At 47.8% G+C, this 18,295-nt stretch overlaps 2 protein-coding genes and 1 long non-coding RNA gene across 9 annotated transcripts in view; 2 read left to right on the top strand and 1 right to left on the bottom strand.

The window, feature by feature from the left end:
• Positions 1–2,553, top strand: part of slc25a13 (solute carrier family 25 member 13) — a 41,617-nt gene extending 39,064 nt beyond the window's left edge. Inside the window, exons 16-18 of the mRNA XM_030082283.1 lie at positions 157–315; positions 627–717; positions 2,287–2,553. Of these exons, the coding sequence (XP_029938143.1) occupies positions 157–315; positions 627–717; positions 2,287–2,473 (437 nt within the window). The 3' untranslated portion in view covers positions 2,474–2,553. The remainder of the gene's footprint in view (positions 1–156; positions 316–626; positions 718–2,286) is intronic.
• Positions 2,554–3,261: 708 nt separating this feature from the next.
• On the top strand, positions 3,262–16,548 carry LOC115381013 (uncharacterized). Its single transcript, XR_003930384.1, has 3 exons — positions 3,262–3,374; positions 6,222–6,224; positions 16,538–16,548. It is a non-coding gene; the product is annotated as an uncharacterized LOC115381013 (long non-coding RNA).
• Positions 3,501–18,295, bottom strand: part of dync1i1a (dynein cytoplasmic 1 intermediate chain 1a) — a 40,122-nt gene continuing 25,327 nt past the window's right edge. For 5 of the 7 annotated variants that reach the window (XM_030082290.1, XM_030082288.1, XM_030082289.1 and 2 more), the window contains 7 exons: positions 16,556–16,702; positions 15,037–15,150; positions 14,814–14,947; positions 14,518–14,662; positions 8,854–8,994; positions 6,239–6,364; positions 3,501–4,006 (listed from right to left, as the gene is read on the bottom strand). In XM_030082290.1, the coding sequence (XP_029938150.1) occupies positions 3,896–4,006; positions 6,239–6,364; positions 8,854–8,994; positions 14,518–14,662; positions 14,814–14,947; positions 15,037–15,150; positions 16,556–16,702 (918 nt within the window). In that variant the 3' untranslated portion in view covers positions 3,501–3,895. The remainder of the gene's footprint in view (positions 4,007–6,238; positions 6,365–8,853; positions 8,995–14,517; positions 14,663–14,813; positions 14,948–15,036; positions 15,151–16,555; positions 16,703–18,295) is intronic. The other 2 variants (XM_030082285.1, XM_030082284.1) reach the window with 1 other exon arrangement.

Here is an 18,295-nt window from a genome sequence, read left to right on the forward strand (position 1 = left end):
AGTTTTCAATCGGTCGCTGAGGGCTGCTTTCTAAAAATCAGCTCATTTGTTTGTTGCTGATTTTTAAAACTCTTCTCTATTTAGAATCAAACACGTCCAACTGTGCAATAAAAACGCACCGCGTCTAAATGTGTCTTTGCGTTTTCCTCGCCGCAGGCATGCCCGCAGCCTCTCTGGTGACCCCGGCAGACGTGATCAAGACCAGGCTACAGGTGGCAGCGCGGGCGGGCCAGACCACCTACAGCGGCCTGACCGACTGCTTCTGGAAGATTCTCCGAGAGGAGGGACCACGGGCTTTCTGGAAAGGAGCTGCAGGTACCTCCATGCACTGGTTTAGAAAAAAGAAAAAAAAAAAAAGAAAAACTGCAAGTTTTTGTAGACAATCTCAAACAAGAGAAACTTTGCAAGTAGTTTTATTTGGAACTTTTTTACTAAATAAATTAACACATTTGTGCGGTTGTGTTGTTTTTTACAGCCCTAACTTTTATTTCTTTTACAAAGATAAAAAGTTGTTGTGATAATTATGCAGGATACCAAAAGACTTACTTTCCTTTTCACGTGGATAAGAATTAAAACTCTGTTCCTCGGTGTGTGAGAGTTGATCCGTTTCCCACCTGTTTGTTCAGCTCGAGTGTTTCGGTCCTCGCCTCAGTTCGGAGTGACCCTGGTGACCTACGAACTTCTGCAGCGCTGGTTCTATATTGACTTTGGAGGACAGTAAGTCATTTTATATTCAAACATTTTTGCTCAAACACACTAAAACTTGTAATCTGCAGCTGATCACACATTTTTTTCTTGTCAGAATAATCCATGACCGGTTCCCAGAAATGTTTGTCACACTTCATATAGGACAGAATCGCCCTGCAAGTAAAACAAATATCGAATCAGGCAAAACAAATCTGCCAGCGGAACTAAATATAAGTGTTGGCTTGATTTCAGAGTCGAGAAACAAGTACATGTATGTCCCTGATATTTTCCTTGTTACATGATTTAAGGCGTGTAGGTTTTTGCAAGTCTGCAGTCCAGACCTGAAGGAATAGCCTCAACAAATATTCATAGTGTTTTTTTTTCCTTAAGAAACAGGATCATGCCTCAAGAACTAATATCAGTCTGAACATAAGACCAGTAAAGTTTTACTTCACAAGTTTGGCATTCATTGAATCAATATTTTCAGAAATGAGTGAAATAAAAATGCCAATACAAGCTGCAGCCGTTGGTAAAGTTTTGGAATACCGGTATAGCAGGACACAGACAAACACAGACAGCGTGCAAATTCAAATTTCTCAAATTCAGTCTTCCGAGGACTCTACAGCCTCCAGCGTCCTTTGGTCGGTCAGTTGTGATTGTCCTCATGCAGGATTTTAAAGTCTTTAAACAGCTTTTTAACAACGTAGCTGGCATCTCATTCCCTCAGTAAGATCATCCAAGTCAGTCAGTTGCAAACAATTGACATTTGTTGTTTGTTCTATCAGAATATAGACCCTCATTACAACAAACCCCCCACTTTTTCAGACCTGCCTCCCCCGGAAATGAGCCTTCAGACCAGCGCGGTGAACCCTGAACACATTAGCCGACAGGACTAAAGCCCTCACTCTCTTGCTCAGGATGTGACAATTTTCTCGAGCTGGAGAGTTTCGCCGCACCGCGATCAGGGCAGACGGCACCCATTTGACTCGTACGCGCACTCTCCCCAACGGAAACGAGCTCATTTCGCCGCTCAGAATAGGACGGTGTCAGGAATAATTCACCCCTTCCCTGCAGTTATGAAAGGTCTGGTTGGGGAGCGGAGCAGCTCCCGGCGTTTTAATGGACTGCCGAGGCCGTGTCGCACACGCACGCTCCCGTCGGGCGGCTCATTACTTCAAAACGCAGCGACCTCGTTCCCGAAGGCTCACGGTGACACAAAATCAAGTGCAGATCCAGCGAGTTCTGCGTGCGGTTTGGACCCAGACGGTCCGGGCTCCCTTTGCCGCCGTTGCTGGCGGCGAATCACAGCGCCCGGCGTGAAATCTTTGAGGGATTTGATTTAGTTCTGCTCCGAGGGTGAAAATGTTGAACTGTTCCACTTTCGATTTTGTTATTATGATGTTTATATCTGTGGCTAACAGTGTTTATCAAGATAATACTGACTCGACATTTAATATTGGTGATAATAAAACTGCGTTGTGTTGACACTCAGCACTGTGCTCGTTTTCCCTTATTACTCTACCGCCTTTTTTGTGTGTGTCACCCTTTTTCCTCCCTCTGTTTCTGGCTTCCTTCTCTCTCTCTCTCTCTCCACCACAGAAAGCCGGCTGGCTCCGAGCCCACCCCCAAGTCTCGGATCAGCCTGCCGGCGCCCAACCCCGACCACATCGGAGGCTTCAGGTTGGCCGTGGCCACATTCGCTGGCATCGAGAGCAAGTTTGGACTCCACCTCCCACGCTACACGGCGGCGACGGCCGCGGCCCCCTCCAACACAAGCACCCCCTGAACCTTAGGGACGGGGGGGGTGAGTGAGTGTAAGGGGGTTTAAGAGTTTTTTCATACTGACAAGCACTGAGAGACAGCAAGTAGTGCCATCTCTTTTTACAGTATTTATAGTTGTTTCAAGTATTTTTCTCTCATGATTAATTTATAGGAAGCCTGTGTGTCAGTGTAGAGCTCAGTGAACCAATCAGCATGATTTATTAACTCAATTCTCTGTAGGACTCATGCTGTGTTTAACGTTTGACTGACAGTGTTTTAAGTCGTCTAGTTTTGTTTTTCTTCAATACCGGTACAGAATATAGACCAAGACAGCAAAAACAGCTGCTGACTGTTGTTCTTGAAACACGGTATCATCAGCTTCATCCAGTGTCTTCCTTCTGCTGCTTCATCATTCCTACCATGTAGCTCCGAACAGGACTGTTCACTTCTGTATATATATGCAAAACTCCAAGGACATATTTTCATATCTTCACAGCTACTCGAGTCCCGGGTTGCTCTTTCAGACTCTTGTCGCTTCGATCCGACGTTTCAACGCAATTAAGACCAAAGAAAGCATGTAAAAAGTTTGGTTTCGTGTCTTTTAAATGTCTGCAGTTTTGTCATAGTGTGAGGGAAGCAGTTCAGTGTCAGAGTGTGTAGGAGTTACATATGCTGTGAGATAACGGTGCCTTACTGTACGTATGGCAGCAACATGTGTACCCAGAGTAAAGACGAGCTCACGCTAGCAAACCCAACACGACGACGCAGTTTTTCTTTCCTCCGCTTGTTCCGTCCTCGTTCGCAGACAGAAACGAGGCGGCGGTTTGTCGGCTACACTTTAATAGTGGACGTCGGGTTTCACAGGGATCACTCTGAAACACAATATATCTCTTGATCAATGTTTCACTTCATTACAGAGTTCCTCCGTTGCGGACTCAGCTCCACGCATCGCGGCGCCGTCCTCGCCACATATTTCAGGGATGTGCTGCATGCATGTTTCTTACAGAAGGAAAAAAAAAAAAAGCACAACATAGAGAGAACATGACATCTTTCTGTAAACAATACATGAAAAGTCCACTGACCCTGCTTTATCGTTACAGTAGTGCAAAGCATCGTTACAGTACACATATCTTCGTAAGGCTATAAGACTGCCACTCTTTATACACTGTAGGCTCACAAGTTGCAAGCGACACGTCACCTGAAGTCATCAAACATATAAATAAGGACGGACGGACGAGTCAGCAGAAGTCAGAAATCCACTCAACACAATTCAACGGTCTGCGTCTCCAGGAGAGGAAAACGCGAAGAAACGCAACCGATCGGACATGAAACTCGTACGGTGGAGAAAGAAAAGTGAGTGAGAAGCACATGCTACAGTGACACCGATAGAAGCTTTCCGAGTCCCTCCGCTTTGGTCCGGGAGTCCTTTTTTTTTTTCTTCTTCTTTCTATGAAGCCAGCTCCATAGGCCCCTCCTCCTCCCCGTCTGCCCGGTTTGCACGGATCTCCACCAAGGTGCGAGCGAAGCGTGCCCAGTCGTCAGTGTGGGCAACTGAGAGCTGGAAGAAACGCACACACACAGTTAAAACACTGTTTAGACACACTTATTTTTGCCCCGTTTTACAGATTTTTTTCTTCCTCTGGTGGACAAAACCCTAACCAGCTGTCTCCGAGCCTCTCCCAGTCAGTTTGAGTGACACAGAAGGAAAAGTCAGTCGGATTTCTAACTCATTAGGAATTCACAGTCTGGATCTAACAACACTTCAATCCTAAAAACCCTGAGAGCCGCGGCGGTGTTACGGCTTAAAGCTCACATTAACTGTGGCGACCGCAGGGCCGGTGCGGGGCGTCGCTCTCTGGAGGCGTCGAGCTGAAGTCGCGCGCAGTGGGAGTCGGAGTGAGCGGGACAGAAGCTGCGGCCGCCACCCAAGATGCCTGCAACCACGCTGCCGGGCTGTAATTAATCAGGAACCAGGAAGCGGGCGACAGCCATTTTGAACCCCCCCCCCCACCCCCCACCCCGTCCTCCCCTACAGAGCTGAGTCAGCCACAGCTAAAGCGTCATCCATACGGCGTCTCCGGCGTTCGCAGCTCTTTAAAAGAAGAGTGAGACTGGACGATGCCTGGTTCTAGAAAAAAAAAAAAGCATTCCTACGTCATGGAGCAGCAGCAGACCACTGACCCTGGTCTGCGTCTAGTCCACAGTCCCTCCAAACCTAATTTGTACTGAGTCAAATGAAACTGAAATAAAAGTATTTCCTGGAAAGGGCTCAGGGGTTGCCGCTGGTCCCAGGACCGCACGGCTCTGGATGAAGCCGCTGGCATCTCCTTTCACATGCGGTTCCTGGTTTTTAGCTCTACGGGGGAGTTTGTAGTGGAGTAACAACCCCCATCAACACACACACACACACACATACACGCATATTCATTTCATTATGGGGACATTACACAGGCTGCATTAATTTCCTGCAGACTAACCAACCTTAACCATAATTACTGCTTTACTTCACCAAATCGTAACCTAAAAACACATCTTCACCTAAAAATGTTAGTATTTTAATTCTATGGACACTCTCTTTGTCCCTTCAAGGAATAGTAAAGCGTCTCCACAGCAGTGTAACACTCAAGTTGTGCATGTTGGGCGTGATAAAAGTTTTTAGCCACTCAATGACTCTCTATTCTCTTGAGGCCTGAATGGAGCCTGCCGGCTCGGCCGAGCCTCCCTCCAACTCGCCGCCCAACAAAAAGAAGCTAAAATTAGCCGAGCGGCTAAGCTAACGCGCGCTCAAATGGAGAATCCTGACCAAAGCCCTCCAAACATGAGAGGACGCGGAGGCGCAGGCTGGGTGGCTGGCCGCTCTGCGGCGACCGCCAAGTCACGTGGAAGTCGTTTTACAGGGACGCCACGGACGGGGGAGGGGAGACCTCAAACATACATCCACGGCAACGCTGGGAGACGTGTTTACAAAAAGAAACCTTAAAATGGTGAGTCGGGCTTCATTCAGAGGTTTTACAGCAAAGAATACGCAGTTATAGTAGGGTTACGACCAAACCGACAAAAAAAACCCCAACAAGATTACAGTGTCATCTTAAACTGATTGGGGAAGTCTTTTTTTAGTCAAGTTTTTTAAAAAAAAAATCTGCTTTGAAAAACATAATATGATGGGGGTAAAAACAACAAAGTGACCAGCATCATCAGGAGCTGGCCTGGGCCTCAAAAAACAGTGTTTCTGGTCAAAATAGACTGAAGCCATTAGTTCAGGAAGTTTTTCCTACGTGTTCATCATGACTCAATCACTTTGGCCCACGTGACTTTTTGCTTTCTCCACCATTGTTTAGAATCAGGGGTGGGATCACCGATGGGCTCCATTTACCAGGCTTTAACACCTTCAAATCTCTCTCTACACTCTCTCAGTCCACCGCGCTACAACTTAATAGTGGTCATTGTAGTTCACTCATGCTTTTGGCACCTTTGGTGTCATTAAATCTGGATTGTTTGAAAACGGAACCCGCGAGAACCAGCGGCTCCACGCATCACAGCACCAACAGCACCGCGCTCAGCACTTTTTTCCCCCCCAGCTAAGGCAAGCTGCCAAAATATTACCGCTATACAAGAAGCACTGGAGGGCAACACTCTTTAAAATGTCACCGGTATTGTTCTGTCATCATCGGCCAACACCTGAAGGAAAAGAGCGCCCGCTCTGCGCGGTTATTACTGGCGAGTTTGATATTTGTGCAGTAAAATCTGCCTCGAGATCGACCGGATGTGAGAAGAGGGTCGCTCCTCTCACCTCTCCGGTGTCGTAGATCCAGACCCGGCCCTCCGAGTCGCCCACGGCCACCTCCTTCCCCCCAGAGGACCAGCGGACCCTGTTCAGGGCCGAGGCGCCCTCAATGGTCACGCTGGCGGTCGGCACCTGATCAGGGAACAAAACACAAGTTTTATTTTCTAAAATATCAAAATAAAATTGTCGAAAAGGTGGAGAACCACCGCATTAGAGCAGCCAGAAAAACTCATTGGAACTAAATTCTGAGTCTTTTAAAGGAAATTTAAACAGATACAAAGCCCTCTATAAAACACCTCATCTAGTTTGCCACCTGCAGGCACTGTTCAATAAGATTTATTTCCCCCTTTGTTGGAGCTGTTGTATTTTTTTTTTGTTTTTTTTTTTGTGCAATGATAATGGATGAGTGACTTTCTAAACGTCTTTAAAAAAATAAAAAAATCAACATAATTACATTTATAAAGAATGCTCACCGGGAAGTCATTTTCATTTAAAAAACCAAATGCAGTGAAGTAAAAATGTAAACTTACTTCTTTCTTAAGTCTACTGAATGACCTTTATTGCTCTCAGAGCCGTTTTTCAACGTGCTTATTGGAAAATGGACCCATTATGCCGTTAAAGTGTAATTCACAGAACAAATTTGCAACATTTATTCAAATACACAGAAGATTACAGAAACAAAGCTGTCGATTTTACTGCCTGCCGCTCGGCCGTGGACGCACGCCGGGGCTATTTACTCAATAGCTGCTCCTGTTTGCTGTTGTGGGTGAGCCGATGCTCTTTTTTAGTAAACAGCAGCACCTTCAAAAAGCCCAAAACCATCTGCGGCGTTTCCATAAACTGTTCCTGACATGTGGCAGGCGAGTCTGACAGATGTCACCAGTGGAGACAGAGGCCTTGGCATCGCGTCGCCTCGCACGCCGAGCCGCCGCGTATTTAAAGCGGCGCTAACCGCAGACCGGCTGCCATTAGCCCTGCTAGCTTCCACTGCTCCGCACAAGTGGATCTGAACTGAACGCTTTAAATTGGCTGTGTACGTCTGTGTGTGTGTGTTAGTGTGTGTGTGTGTGTGTGATGGAAATGAGAACCAGGCGCCCCACGCTGCTCCGTTAATGTCGTTATGACTGTGTGTTTTTAATATGATGCCAACAATGGAAGCCTGTTGCTATTAGACTCCACTGTGTGTGTGTGTGTGTGTGTGTGTGTGTGTGTGTGTGTGTGTGTGTGTGTGAGTGGATGTGTGCGCATGTGTTCGGTACATCCGTTTGTGCGTGTGTGTCTGTGTGTGTGTTTGTGCAAATGTTTCTCATAAAGCACATTGTTAGCCGAGTTAGGCCGCCGATAATGAACTCTTCCTCTGTCAGTGAAAAGGCTGCTGTTGAGGGAACCATGGGAAACTTGCCGTTCGCAGCGCAGAGGGACGACCCGGCGCCGCCGACCGGCGCATCGACGGCGTTAAACCCGCCGGATGACATAAGACGACGTTAACCCCTCTCTATGTGTAAAATATACCCGAAAATGAGCCCATAGAAGCGAAGGAGCACTAAGGGAGAGGAAGGGGAGCATCGGCGGAGATGCATTGAGGCTGAAGGCACTGTAGGTGTTGTATCCATGGAAACTAAGAGAGGAGGAAAGTGGAGGATCCTTTTATCCCTACTTTTACCTGAGTGATCAAAGGTTCGGCCTCACTCTGCTGCCACGGTATGATTTTCTGAATCATAGTTGGAGTTACATCTCTGCTTCTTGCGAAGAGTTTGAGAAAAAGGGAGTCGCACCTTTTCTCATCTGCTCTCTGAGAGCGATGCTGGCAGGAAGAGCTTCTCTCCAAAGAATCAGCACTGAGCCTGTGTGAGTTTCAGCTTGTACTAAACTTTTAATTAACTGCTTGTCCCCCGCTGTGGAAAACGTTCCAACATCCTCTGCTTTTAAACATGCTAACTTCTCCCCCGTGTCCAACCCGTCCGCCACATTAACCATCACTGATTACATCGAGTCTGTTTAAAAATCTGACTTCTAAGTGGGGAAAAACAGATCTCAACAGTGTGAAACTTGAAACTTTCCTCTAAGAAAGTTGGGGAATATGAGAAAGCGTATTTATCAGAGATGCACGCGGTGTGCGTCGGTCTTATTTCGCTGTATAAAAACTGAGATTCGAAAAGAATAAAAAGATTCTAACCGAATAATCTGATCTATCCCGCTGTGGCCTCGCATGCACCCACCCAAGAATAGCCGTTTCCCTGTAGCTTTGTGAAACTCAACCCAGAGCGCCAGCTTTCCTTTTTTCTTCTTCTTCTTTTTTTTTTTTGTATTATTTTCCTGGGTCTGTGGACGGAGGGCTGGGGCTCTGCGCTCGTGGTCTCTCCGCACATCTGTGTGCTCCTCTGATGGGACCCGGTGGCGGGGTCGTGAGGTTGCAGGAACGTTGGCGGGATGGGGAGATGTCAACCGGGCTGATTTAAAGTGAGGGATGTGGGAAACGCCCACATGTGGAGGGGGGGTGGGGGGCAGCGGTGGGCGGGGAAGTCCTGGGTGTTTGTTTCAGACCAGCGAAAGGCCCGGAGGACACCAAACACACATCAACGCTCCCATGACGATCTACGTTAACACACACACACACACACCTCGGTGTCGTTGTTGAGGTTCCACAGGTCCAGGCGGCCCATGCCGTCCACGGCGGCAAAGATGGCGGGGTGCACGGGCGACCACATGACGTCGTACACGTAGTCGGCGTTGTCCTCAAAGGAGTACAGAGGCTTGTTGTGCTGAAACAAAGAAAAATATCTATCAGAGTGTGTGGCGCGAAAAAAAGCTGTGTGGACGGAGCGAGGGATCGCAGCAGATGACACAGCGGAGACAGAGAGAGGAGAGCCGGAGAGGGAGAGGAGGAATGGAGAGAGGGAGCGAGAGCGTCAGACAGAGCGGCGCTGCCTCAGCCTTGGGGCCTGTCTGGGTGCAGAGCCTAATTAAAAAGCCTCGCACATTCACACAGCGCCATAAAACCGCTGGGAGAGATGAAAGGAGAGGGCCCTCCACAAGGTGTACTGTAACCTCAGCACAACAGCTGTCTGAGAGCCAGAGGAGGAACGCCGAGATGGGAAGAGATAGGAAATGGAGAGAAAGGAGGAGTGGACAATGGACGAGGAGGACAGGCGGCTTGCTGACCGAGAGGCTTTTCTGTTTGGGTGCAACTTGAATATAGATTTCAAAACCAATGTCAATGTGTATAAAGGTTACAAAACAACCCGATGCAGATTTATATAAGCTGATGTTTGTAAATATAATGAAGGATTTATTGTGTCAAGCAATGAGTGTTGAGCAACAGGTTTGACACTTCAAAAAGAAACTTGTCAGTGCTCTCTGGTGGACAAACGATGTAACACTGACTGTTTATGTTTGCTTTACTTCTTTACAAGGGACAAATCTAGGTAAGTTTGTTGATTTTGGCCAGTGCTACTGATCCAAACAATGTAATTTATTTGAAATGATGTCTTCATAAAACTGGAGTCTGGATGAGGAGCCAACAGTTTTGTGTTTATGAGGCCTGTTGTTCAATAAGACATGAAACAGCTTCGTCCATGTTAGTCATGTTCGTGTCTGCGCAGCTCTTTTCATTCTGAGCCAGCTCTCACGGCGAGGATCCTCACCGGCAGCCTGAGGCTGAGCGGAGGAGCGTCGGCTCTCCAAATCCGAGTGAAGGAGATGCGGGTCAGGGGAACAAACAAGTTCACGCTTGTTTCGTTTTTTTGCTGCGAACTGAGAATCGGTCCAACGAAGGCCAGACGGCCCGGCCTGATCACACCGACTGCGATCCTCCAGGAGAATCATGAAAGTGTGTGCAGGTAGACTGTTTGCTTTTCCAAACAAACATCACATCTGAAATCTGTCTCCTTTTAACGCCACTATAAACAGTTGTGGTGGAAATCATTCTCAGCGTTGCGTCAGATGGATTAGTTGTGTTGCAGAATCAGCCGCGTGGCCCAACATGTAAACAGAGCAGCGGCGCGGTGGATCTGAGAGCCGGCCGCTGTTTGTGATCTGTGGTAATCTACTGTTTTCATGGCAACATTTGATCAGCTCCTGGCTGTGTGTGTTGTTGCTGCCAGTTGCAGCAGATGTTGAACGTGGGAGGAGTTTGTGTGAATGTCGAAAATGTAAAAAAAAAAAAAAAAAAAAAAAGAAAGCTCTACTCTCTAGTTACAGAGTCTATTGTATACAGGGAACCGGGGAATCCCTGAACACCGTAAATCTTTTTTTCGATTCAGGTTTGATGGTATCTCAACAAATATAAGTCAATGTAAATAGCTAGAAATTTGATTGCTTTGTTTTGGTGTTTTTAAAAAAGCAGCGTCCGAGATGAAAAATGTGGACACCCCTGGTCAAGACCGCCGTCCGCCGTCGCTGTTCTCCTCGAGCTTTGTTTTTGTGGAAAGGGGTTTTCCTCTCCAGGCTCATGCCAGCTCATCAAAGTATTTCTCTGCATTTCATTGGACTTTTGTCCTCGCTGTGCTTTGTAAAACGATACGATGCTGGATAACGAAAGCTGAATTTATGACACCACTCACTAAATGTTACAGATCGACATCTTTGAAGAAGAAAGACTTGCAGGGAGCTGGAAGCGCTGTAGCAACAGTGAAGGTTTCAAAGGAAGACAACATCCGTAGATACGTTTTATCACTTTTTGTAGACATAAAGTCACTGACATCCTGCTTCAGTGTTTTTTTTTTGAGTCCTTTTGTCAAGGCTAAAACATATGATATTCTACATTAATATTCAGAATTAATTGCATATTCTGTCCACATAGCTTAAAACACACAGACAGCCTGAAACAACCAACAATCTAATCATTTCAGCAATAGTGACTGTAATCGGCCCACCATATTCCACCATATTATGGCGTTATTGGCTTTAGCACATTCAAAACGTCCCTTCTTGGTTGCCACACAGCTCTGCGTGGCCCATAAGCCCCACAGCGTACGAGTCTACCTGCACGTAAACACAACTTAACACAGATACGAGTGTCTGTGTGTGTCTGTTTGTGTGTCTGTGTGTGATTCCCAGTAACAGAGCGGCTGTCGGGATTCCTGAGGCTTACAGGCCGAGTTCCTGACAAGCGGAGAGGGCGGGCTGGCAGAGAGGAGACAGGTTGGCTGGAAGAGCAAATGAAAGAATGCAGTGTGTGTCTCTGGTTCTCCGTCTCTTTCCTTCTCTCCATCTTCCTCATTCTTGCCTCCACCCCCCCCTCCTCCTCCATCACCTTTACTCTCCCGCGCCATGGTTGTTCTGAGAGTGCACACTCTCGCACACGCACACACACACACGGCGGCGTGCAAACAAACAGAGCCGAGCCAATTTCAAGCCTCGATTGAACCTGTTTTCCAGCCGGCGAGATGACAGCAGAGGTCATTTTTACTCCATCTCGCCGTTTCAGCACTCGATCAGCCGAGCGATCCCTGTTTATGTCCTCCCTCTCCCCTGTGCCCGTCCTCCATCTCAAACAGTGCTCTATATGTAACAAAAAGCCTTTTTGCTTGGTAATGTTTGGAGGGAAAAATAAAAAAAAAACATCTTTGTTTGGCCGTAAAACCCTCGCTGAGAAAATAAATGATCATAAAGACCTTCCATGAAATTCAAAATGTAAACTGCTATTTTGTTCTCATCTACCAATTTCAGGGAAGCTGATTTAGGTAAAGAAGTCTCAAAACTAAGCTTAAAATCAAGCTTAATCCTCTTGGCGCCTCACGTGGCGTAACTGCTTGTCATTATCTCTCCTCTGCTGAGACGCCGGGAGCTCGTGGCGGTCTGAGCTGGAAATCTGTCACTGAAACACAGCTGATGTCGCCGCGCGCCGTTTTACTGGCACGAAGCCGCCGAGAAAACAGTCAGAGAGATAAGCATGTGGATCATGGTAAAACAGCTTGAGTTTCATGACCTCTTTTTGGAGGTGGCTGCTTTAAACCCAGCAGTGAGAGCCCGGATTTATTTACAATACTCCCAAGATCTTTATGTTTAGTTGACTTATTTCATTCTTTTACATCGGTACTTCTGTAGAAATTCAGAAAATAGAAGAATAAATCAAGAGTGAAAACGAGACAAATTTCGAGTGAAATGAAATTATAATCCCCAAAACACTGTCTGTGCATGTTCAGTGAGACACCTCTGAGTCTTACAACAGAAAAAAAAAGAAATCCGATCAGGCGCCAGCCCTCACCCACAACTATAAAGACCTGCTTTTACCCAGAATGCAGTCAGAGCCAGTGGATTTATTTCTAAATGTGAATGTTTTATGTTAGCTGTGAACACGAAAATGCTCATTCAAGATGACATTTTACTTTAGAGGATGTTTTATACATCCCTGACTCAGGTTACAGCCAGCCATGATATATATAAGTAGAATAACAGCCAGATCGAGGAGAATGTAAGAGCCCCTCCCCTCCCCCGACGAGGAGCACCGAAACGCTGAGCTGTTAGAAACTGAGATAGCAGATATTTTTTAGTAATCCGCAACTTTATTATCTCTCATTAACAACCACCTCGGCTGACACGCTGGCGGGCCTCTGATTAACTCCTTAAGAGAGCCGAAGTGGAATCATTACGCTCAATCCAATCACTTAGCACACGCTGGGCCTGGGGGTCAAGAGGGCAGGACGGTTCAAGTTATGCACAATCATAAACCCGGTCCCAGCTGGCGTGACGTCCTGCGCTCCCCCCGGTCGACTGCGAGTGGCTCCACTAACCACAATATTTGCACCGCTGAGAGTAAAAACATTAGCAGACTTCTGTGCGACGGCCTTTTCTGAACCGTGAGCGGAGAATCCGCGGCGTGAAAACACTCCGAAACATCTGGGATCGGAGGGTCGAGGGCAAAAAAAAAAAAAAAAAAAAACCTCAGGGGGATTTTAGGCAAGCAAAGGCGGCTTCTCAAGGTGTGCGTCTGTGTTTACACACCCGCGCGTACGCCCAGGTATTCCGCCTGGCCGCACACACCGGTACGGCTGACGCGGGGATGAGAGGCAGACGCGCATTCCTGCGGTGCCCCTCAAAGGAAAGGGAATTCCCAAATCCTGAGAAATAACACACTCGTCTGATGAAAATCCGCAGAAAATGTTTTAATGTGTGTCACGGGACTTCACGGGCAAAGACGTACGGAACGGGCTGCCAGCAAACGCGAGACAGAACTCATCAGAGCGCCGCGCAGCTCGCCACAGCCAAGTGTGAACGGCGTATAAGTGGATCCTGCATGGAGCTGACGGTGTTATGCAACATGCATTATTCAACGCACTGAAGAAGTGCACGTACTGTTGACACCCTGGTCACACTAATCTCTCTGTCCTGCACCATTGGCCTCATTCTCCACCATTTTCATTCATCAATACTTTAAAACCCTCCTGTTTTCTCTCCATTCTTCGTCCCGCACGTCTGCCTCACCCGTGGAGATCTTATGTCGTCGTGCACGTCTGGATCCTTTCTGTTTTTATTTCTCGACAGTTTTCTTCCCCCGCCTCTCAAATTGACTCGAGTTAAAAGGTTCGATAGGTAACGTTTTGCTTTAATATAAATCAATAGAACCGTGTCTCACTGCTGTAACCTGGGAGCTAATTTTTCCATTGATTTTCACTTATAAACAATCGTCCCTGCCTCTGATCAATAAAAACAGTTTTGTGAGGTTACAGTTTTGATGTTATGTAGACAGAAAATAGTTCAAATCAAAGACTGAAAAGAGATTTTATAGACAACAACGTTCACCCTTTATACAAAACTGACCCAAGTAATTTATACAGAAGCTAATCATAAAATAGAGCGTTCATTTTTAAAACTTTTAGAAAACCCTCACAAGTTGTTGTCACACCGCGTCCCCTCCCTCTGTAGAGAACTCGTGCACGTGACCCGCGGGGCGGCGGCGCTGCACCTGTTTGTTACCATTTATAGAGCGCAATTTTGTTAGCGGCTCATACCGGGGGCAGCGGCGAGCCCGGGCGGGGGGGCGGCGGCGGGGCGGACTGCGGGACGGGCTAAATTCAGGTCACAATAATCAGGGTGACTGGTTACTGCTGAATAATTTCACCACACACCTGCAGCGCCCGAACGCGATCACAGCCGCCACACACACGCACCGACACACAGATTGTAAGAGGACTGATTTTCAAAAAAAAAAAAAAAAAGAAAAAGTTCACCTTCTCTGCTAGCAGCAACCTGTCGGAGGCCAATCAACCCCACACACTTACTGATGTCCCCCCACCTCTCTCTCTCTCTCTCACACACACACACACACCCCTCCCCACTGGTACCTTGGTGCTCCAGAGTTTGACGGTCCAGTCGAAGGAGGACGTGATGAAGAGGTGGGAGAAGTCGACGGTGCCCACGGCGCTGTGGCAGCTGATGCCCGTCACGGGCCCCTGGTGGCCCTCGAACATCTCGCAGATCCCCGCCTTGCTGCCGAGCGATGAAACAATCACTATTGCTGTGGCCTCGCCGACAAGCCGAGGATAAATCAGTAATTCGGCGCCATCAGGAACTCATGAGATAAATCGCACCCACCGTGTGTGTTGAGTCATGTAAGGTGTGTGTGTGTGTTTCAGCCAACCTGCCGTGTCTGGACGCCGTGTACACCGTGCCCTCCTCGCTGCCGACCACGTAGTTGTTGACGTCTCCCGTGGGGAACGCCATGCCCGTCACCGCCACGGGTTTGGACTTGTTGTACACCAGCTCCATGGTCTCCTGCACGGCAACGCACAACCGTGTGTTCCATGCCGTATTTCGAATCAATATATGACTAAAGCAACGCACCCGAAGACGGAGGCGTTTACCTGCGGCTGGGACAGCATGTCCAGACTCCAGGAGCACATCCTGCCGTCTGTGGACACCGTGATCAGGTTGTTGGCGTTCTGGGTGCCGACCACGTTCACGCAGTACACCGGGTGCTGCGTAAACACACACACACACACAGTCAGATGAGGCGGTTCAAGGTGCCACAGTTTAACTACAGCAACATACAGATTCATAATATTATAGTACAGTTCAGTGTATTCTAGGACTCCAGTGTGACCCTGTCCTGGTCTCCGGGTGACGTCCCCGGGTCGTTTGGGACCAGGAGACGCAGACGGCTCGCATGCCAGTGTGCAGTCGCCCTTTGATGACATGTGCCGCTGTTCAAATCCACGAGTGTGTGAAGCCATTATATCATTACCGGGGCAGTAAGTGATTTGTATACCGGGCCGCACAAAGAAGGCATTCAGCAATCAGCGGCGTGCTAGCAGACGGGAGCCGGTGGCCGGAGAGGATGAGAGCGAGCGGCGGCGCTCATTACTGGAGCCTGCAGCCCGTTCGGACCTACAGTATGGATGGCATGTGTCGACATGGCTTCTGCGGCTGTGATTAGAGACGCGCTCGGGTCTTAAGCTGCCGCAAGTGTGCGTTGGGCGGTAATTTGTTGGGGGTCAGCGGGTTCATTGGAGCTGAACTGAGTTGTCCTCTCATGTCCAATCATACGCGGCGCGGTGGTGAAAACGGTTCTCCAAGCCGGGATGATCATGTAGAAGTGCTTTAGTTTAATGCAGTCAAGGGTGAAATAATGATTGAGTTCAAAATAAGTAATAATGGGGATTGTATTAAAATCGGTACATTAAGTGGAGTTAATTTACTAGTTACTTAGAAAACAAGTAATTAAAATTTTCTCTCCTATTCAGGATGTTGACTGTTCCTATGATGAAGATAGTTTTATTAAATAATACTTTTTGCACAGAGGAACTTTAAATGACAATACACACGTTTTTAAATCTCTTTTTGAGTTCATCAATCAATGTTTAAACATTTGTGAATGCACGTGCAGCTGCAAGGGGGAGACCGTTTTCAGTACACTTGCAGATCCAAGCATTTCATCTGTTTTTGCACAAAAAACAAGTTTGCAGAAATGTTGGCAATTATTATTACATTACTGCCCAAAACACTGTCATGCTAACACTCTGCTAACAGTAAATCAAGATACTGTGAAAATAAAAACCTTCAGTTAGCATATAACAGTAAATTTACACAAAATGTACAGCAGCGTCTAAATGAAATCAAAATGGATTTGGTTTGCAGTATAAAGGCTGTTACAATACTGGCAGAATATTGTGGAGGCTCTTTGATATTGAATGTGATTGAAACATTCCTCACTGGTTTCTCGGACATTTCTCCAGTCTTAAACTTTTCTAACAGTATTTCACTTTTACACAAAGCTGTTGGTACTTTCTGTTATACTGAGGCCAAACAGCTGCCGAGCATTGTGTCGCTGTGCTGCTGTGGATTTGAACCGTGGACCGTGCTGAGAGTGGAAACCAGCCTTACAGTGTGTGCAGCGGCAGACAAGGGGGTTCTCTGGACGGGGGTCCGGCGGTGGCTGCGGTTGTCCCACAGGACGATCTGTCCTGAGTACGTCCCTCCTACCACCAGATTGGGGTGAAATCTGGCGAAGCCCACCGACACCACCGGCGACTGAGGAGGAGAGAAAACCCACAGAGAGGCTTGTTGATCGGGAAAATATGATCTGGAGTTATATTCTATCATGTGTGCAACTTCGCAACCACGAAACGTCCGTCTTTGTTCTGGGAAAGGGGAGTGATCGAGTGATGGCCGACAGCGTGAACCCCGCGACGGGTGGCGGCCGGCGGGGACGCAGGCGGAGAGGGAGATGATGAGTTTGGCCGCCGTGAGGGTCCGCCGAGGAGACGATAGAGGGGTGACGCTGGGGCGGAGACCAGACAAAGAGGGGGATTGTGGTCCTTTTCCCCTCCAGCCGTTTCACATTACAGCATCAAAACCCCAGCAGCCACTGGAGCGCTCACTGTAGCCTCCATCATGACAAGCGCACCCTTGAACTCCCCCCCCCACCACCCACCCCTCCATGCAGTGTTTATTGAGTTTTGGTTCCTCTTCAGTGCTCGTCCCATATGGGCTCTTTTCTCCGTGCGACAGCTCCGGCTTCTCCCGACCCAGAGCCGGCGGAGCATCTTAACTTATGAGAAAACGTTCCGGGGGTCGTGACGGGAAAGCTGCAGGAGCGGCGACGGGACGATCGCAGACAGAGCGGAGCGTTTCGTGAAAAAGACCGTCGGCAGATCGCGGATCTGTTTCGAGAAGCTTTTCTGACAGTTTTAATGTTACAGGAAAACATTTTCTCATTAGTGGTTAGCATTCTCACACACTCCCCAGCTCAGGTTATAGTGGGCCCAGTTTCTATGCTGAGTTTGCATGTTCTCCCTCTGGGTGACCTGGAGAACAGCAGCCTGTGACCCACAGTTTTCAAACGCCAACAAATGGAAATGGAAAAAAAATAAATATGCCAATGACAATTAATCATAACTTAAAATCAGTGATATTTCTGCCTGCAGTGGCAGGACGTCTCGGTCTAAAACAGTCCGTGTTTTATTTGCCTTCCTTCAGTTTCTCTCCGCCGCTCCATCCGTGTCACCACACCATGTGCGGAGCGGCCAGCTCCAAACCCCACTCCGTTTTGAAAGGAGACTGGAAAACAAACCAGAGGGAAAGAAAACACTCCGCGCTCTTTACTTCTCTTTTTTGTGACTTCTGAGGAGTCACGGCTTCCAGAGGGAACGGCCCGGGAGTCGCTTCAGATGTCCCGACTCAAAATAAACTTGAACTTTAAGCGGTGAAAAACGAAGTCGCTCGTCAGCTGGCGAGGACGCTCGGAGAGACGGGCAGAAAGGGATCGAAGAGTTCATCTAATTATGGATTACTAAACAAAGATGACCTGAATTGACCTATTTAGATTGGTAGCTGGTATTGAACAAAGTTTTGCTAATAAATCCTCTAAAAACAATTCAACCTCTTCTCTTTTCTCTCCGGCAGAAGCCGCCATGACCCTTCTGATGCTATTAACACCATCAACACTGCAAAGTCAACATTCAAACCACAAGAATATACAGATGCAAACACAAAACATGCCTGCTCTCTGCTCTGACCCTCTGCCTGCACCGGTCCCCCCCCCCCACAAGAATAAACATCCGCACCCCACACGCATAATGAAAAAGAAGCTGAATCGGGCCGAGAGACCCCTCTATTCACTCC

Source organism: Salarias fasciatus, chromosome 22 (assembly GCF_902148845.1).
Source record: "Salarias fasciatus chromosome 22, fSalaFa1.1, whole genome shotgun sequence".
In the NCBI taxonomy this organism is placed as follows: domain Eukaryota; kingdom Metazoa; phylum Chordata; class Actinopteri; order Blenniiformes; family Blenniidae; genus Salarias; species Salarias fasciatus.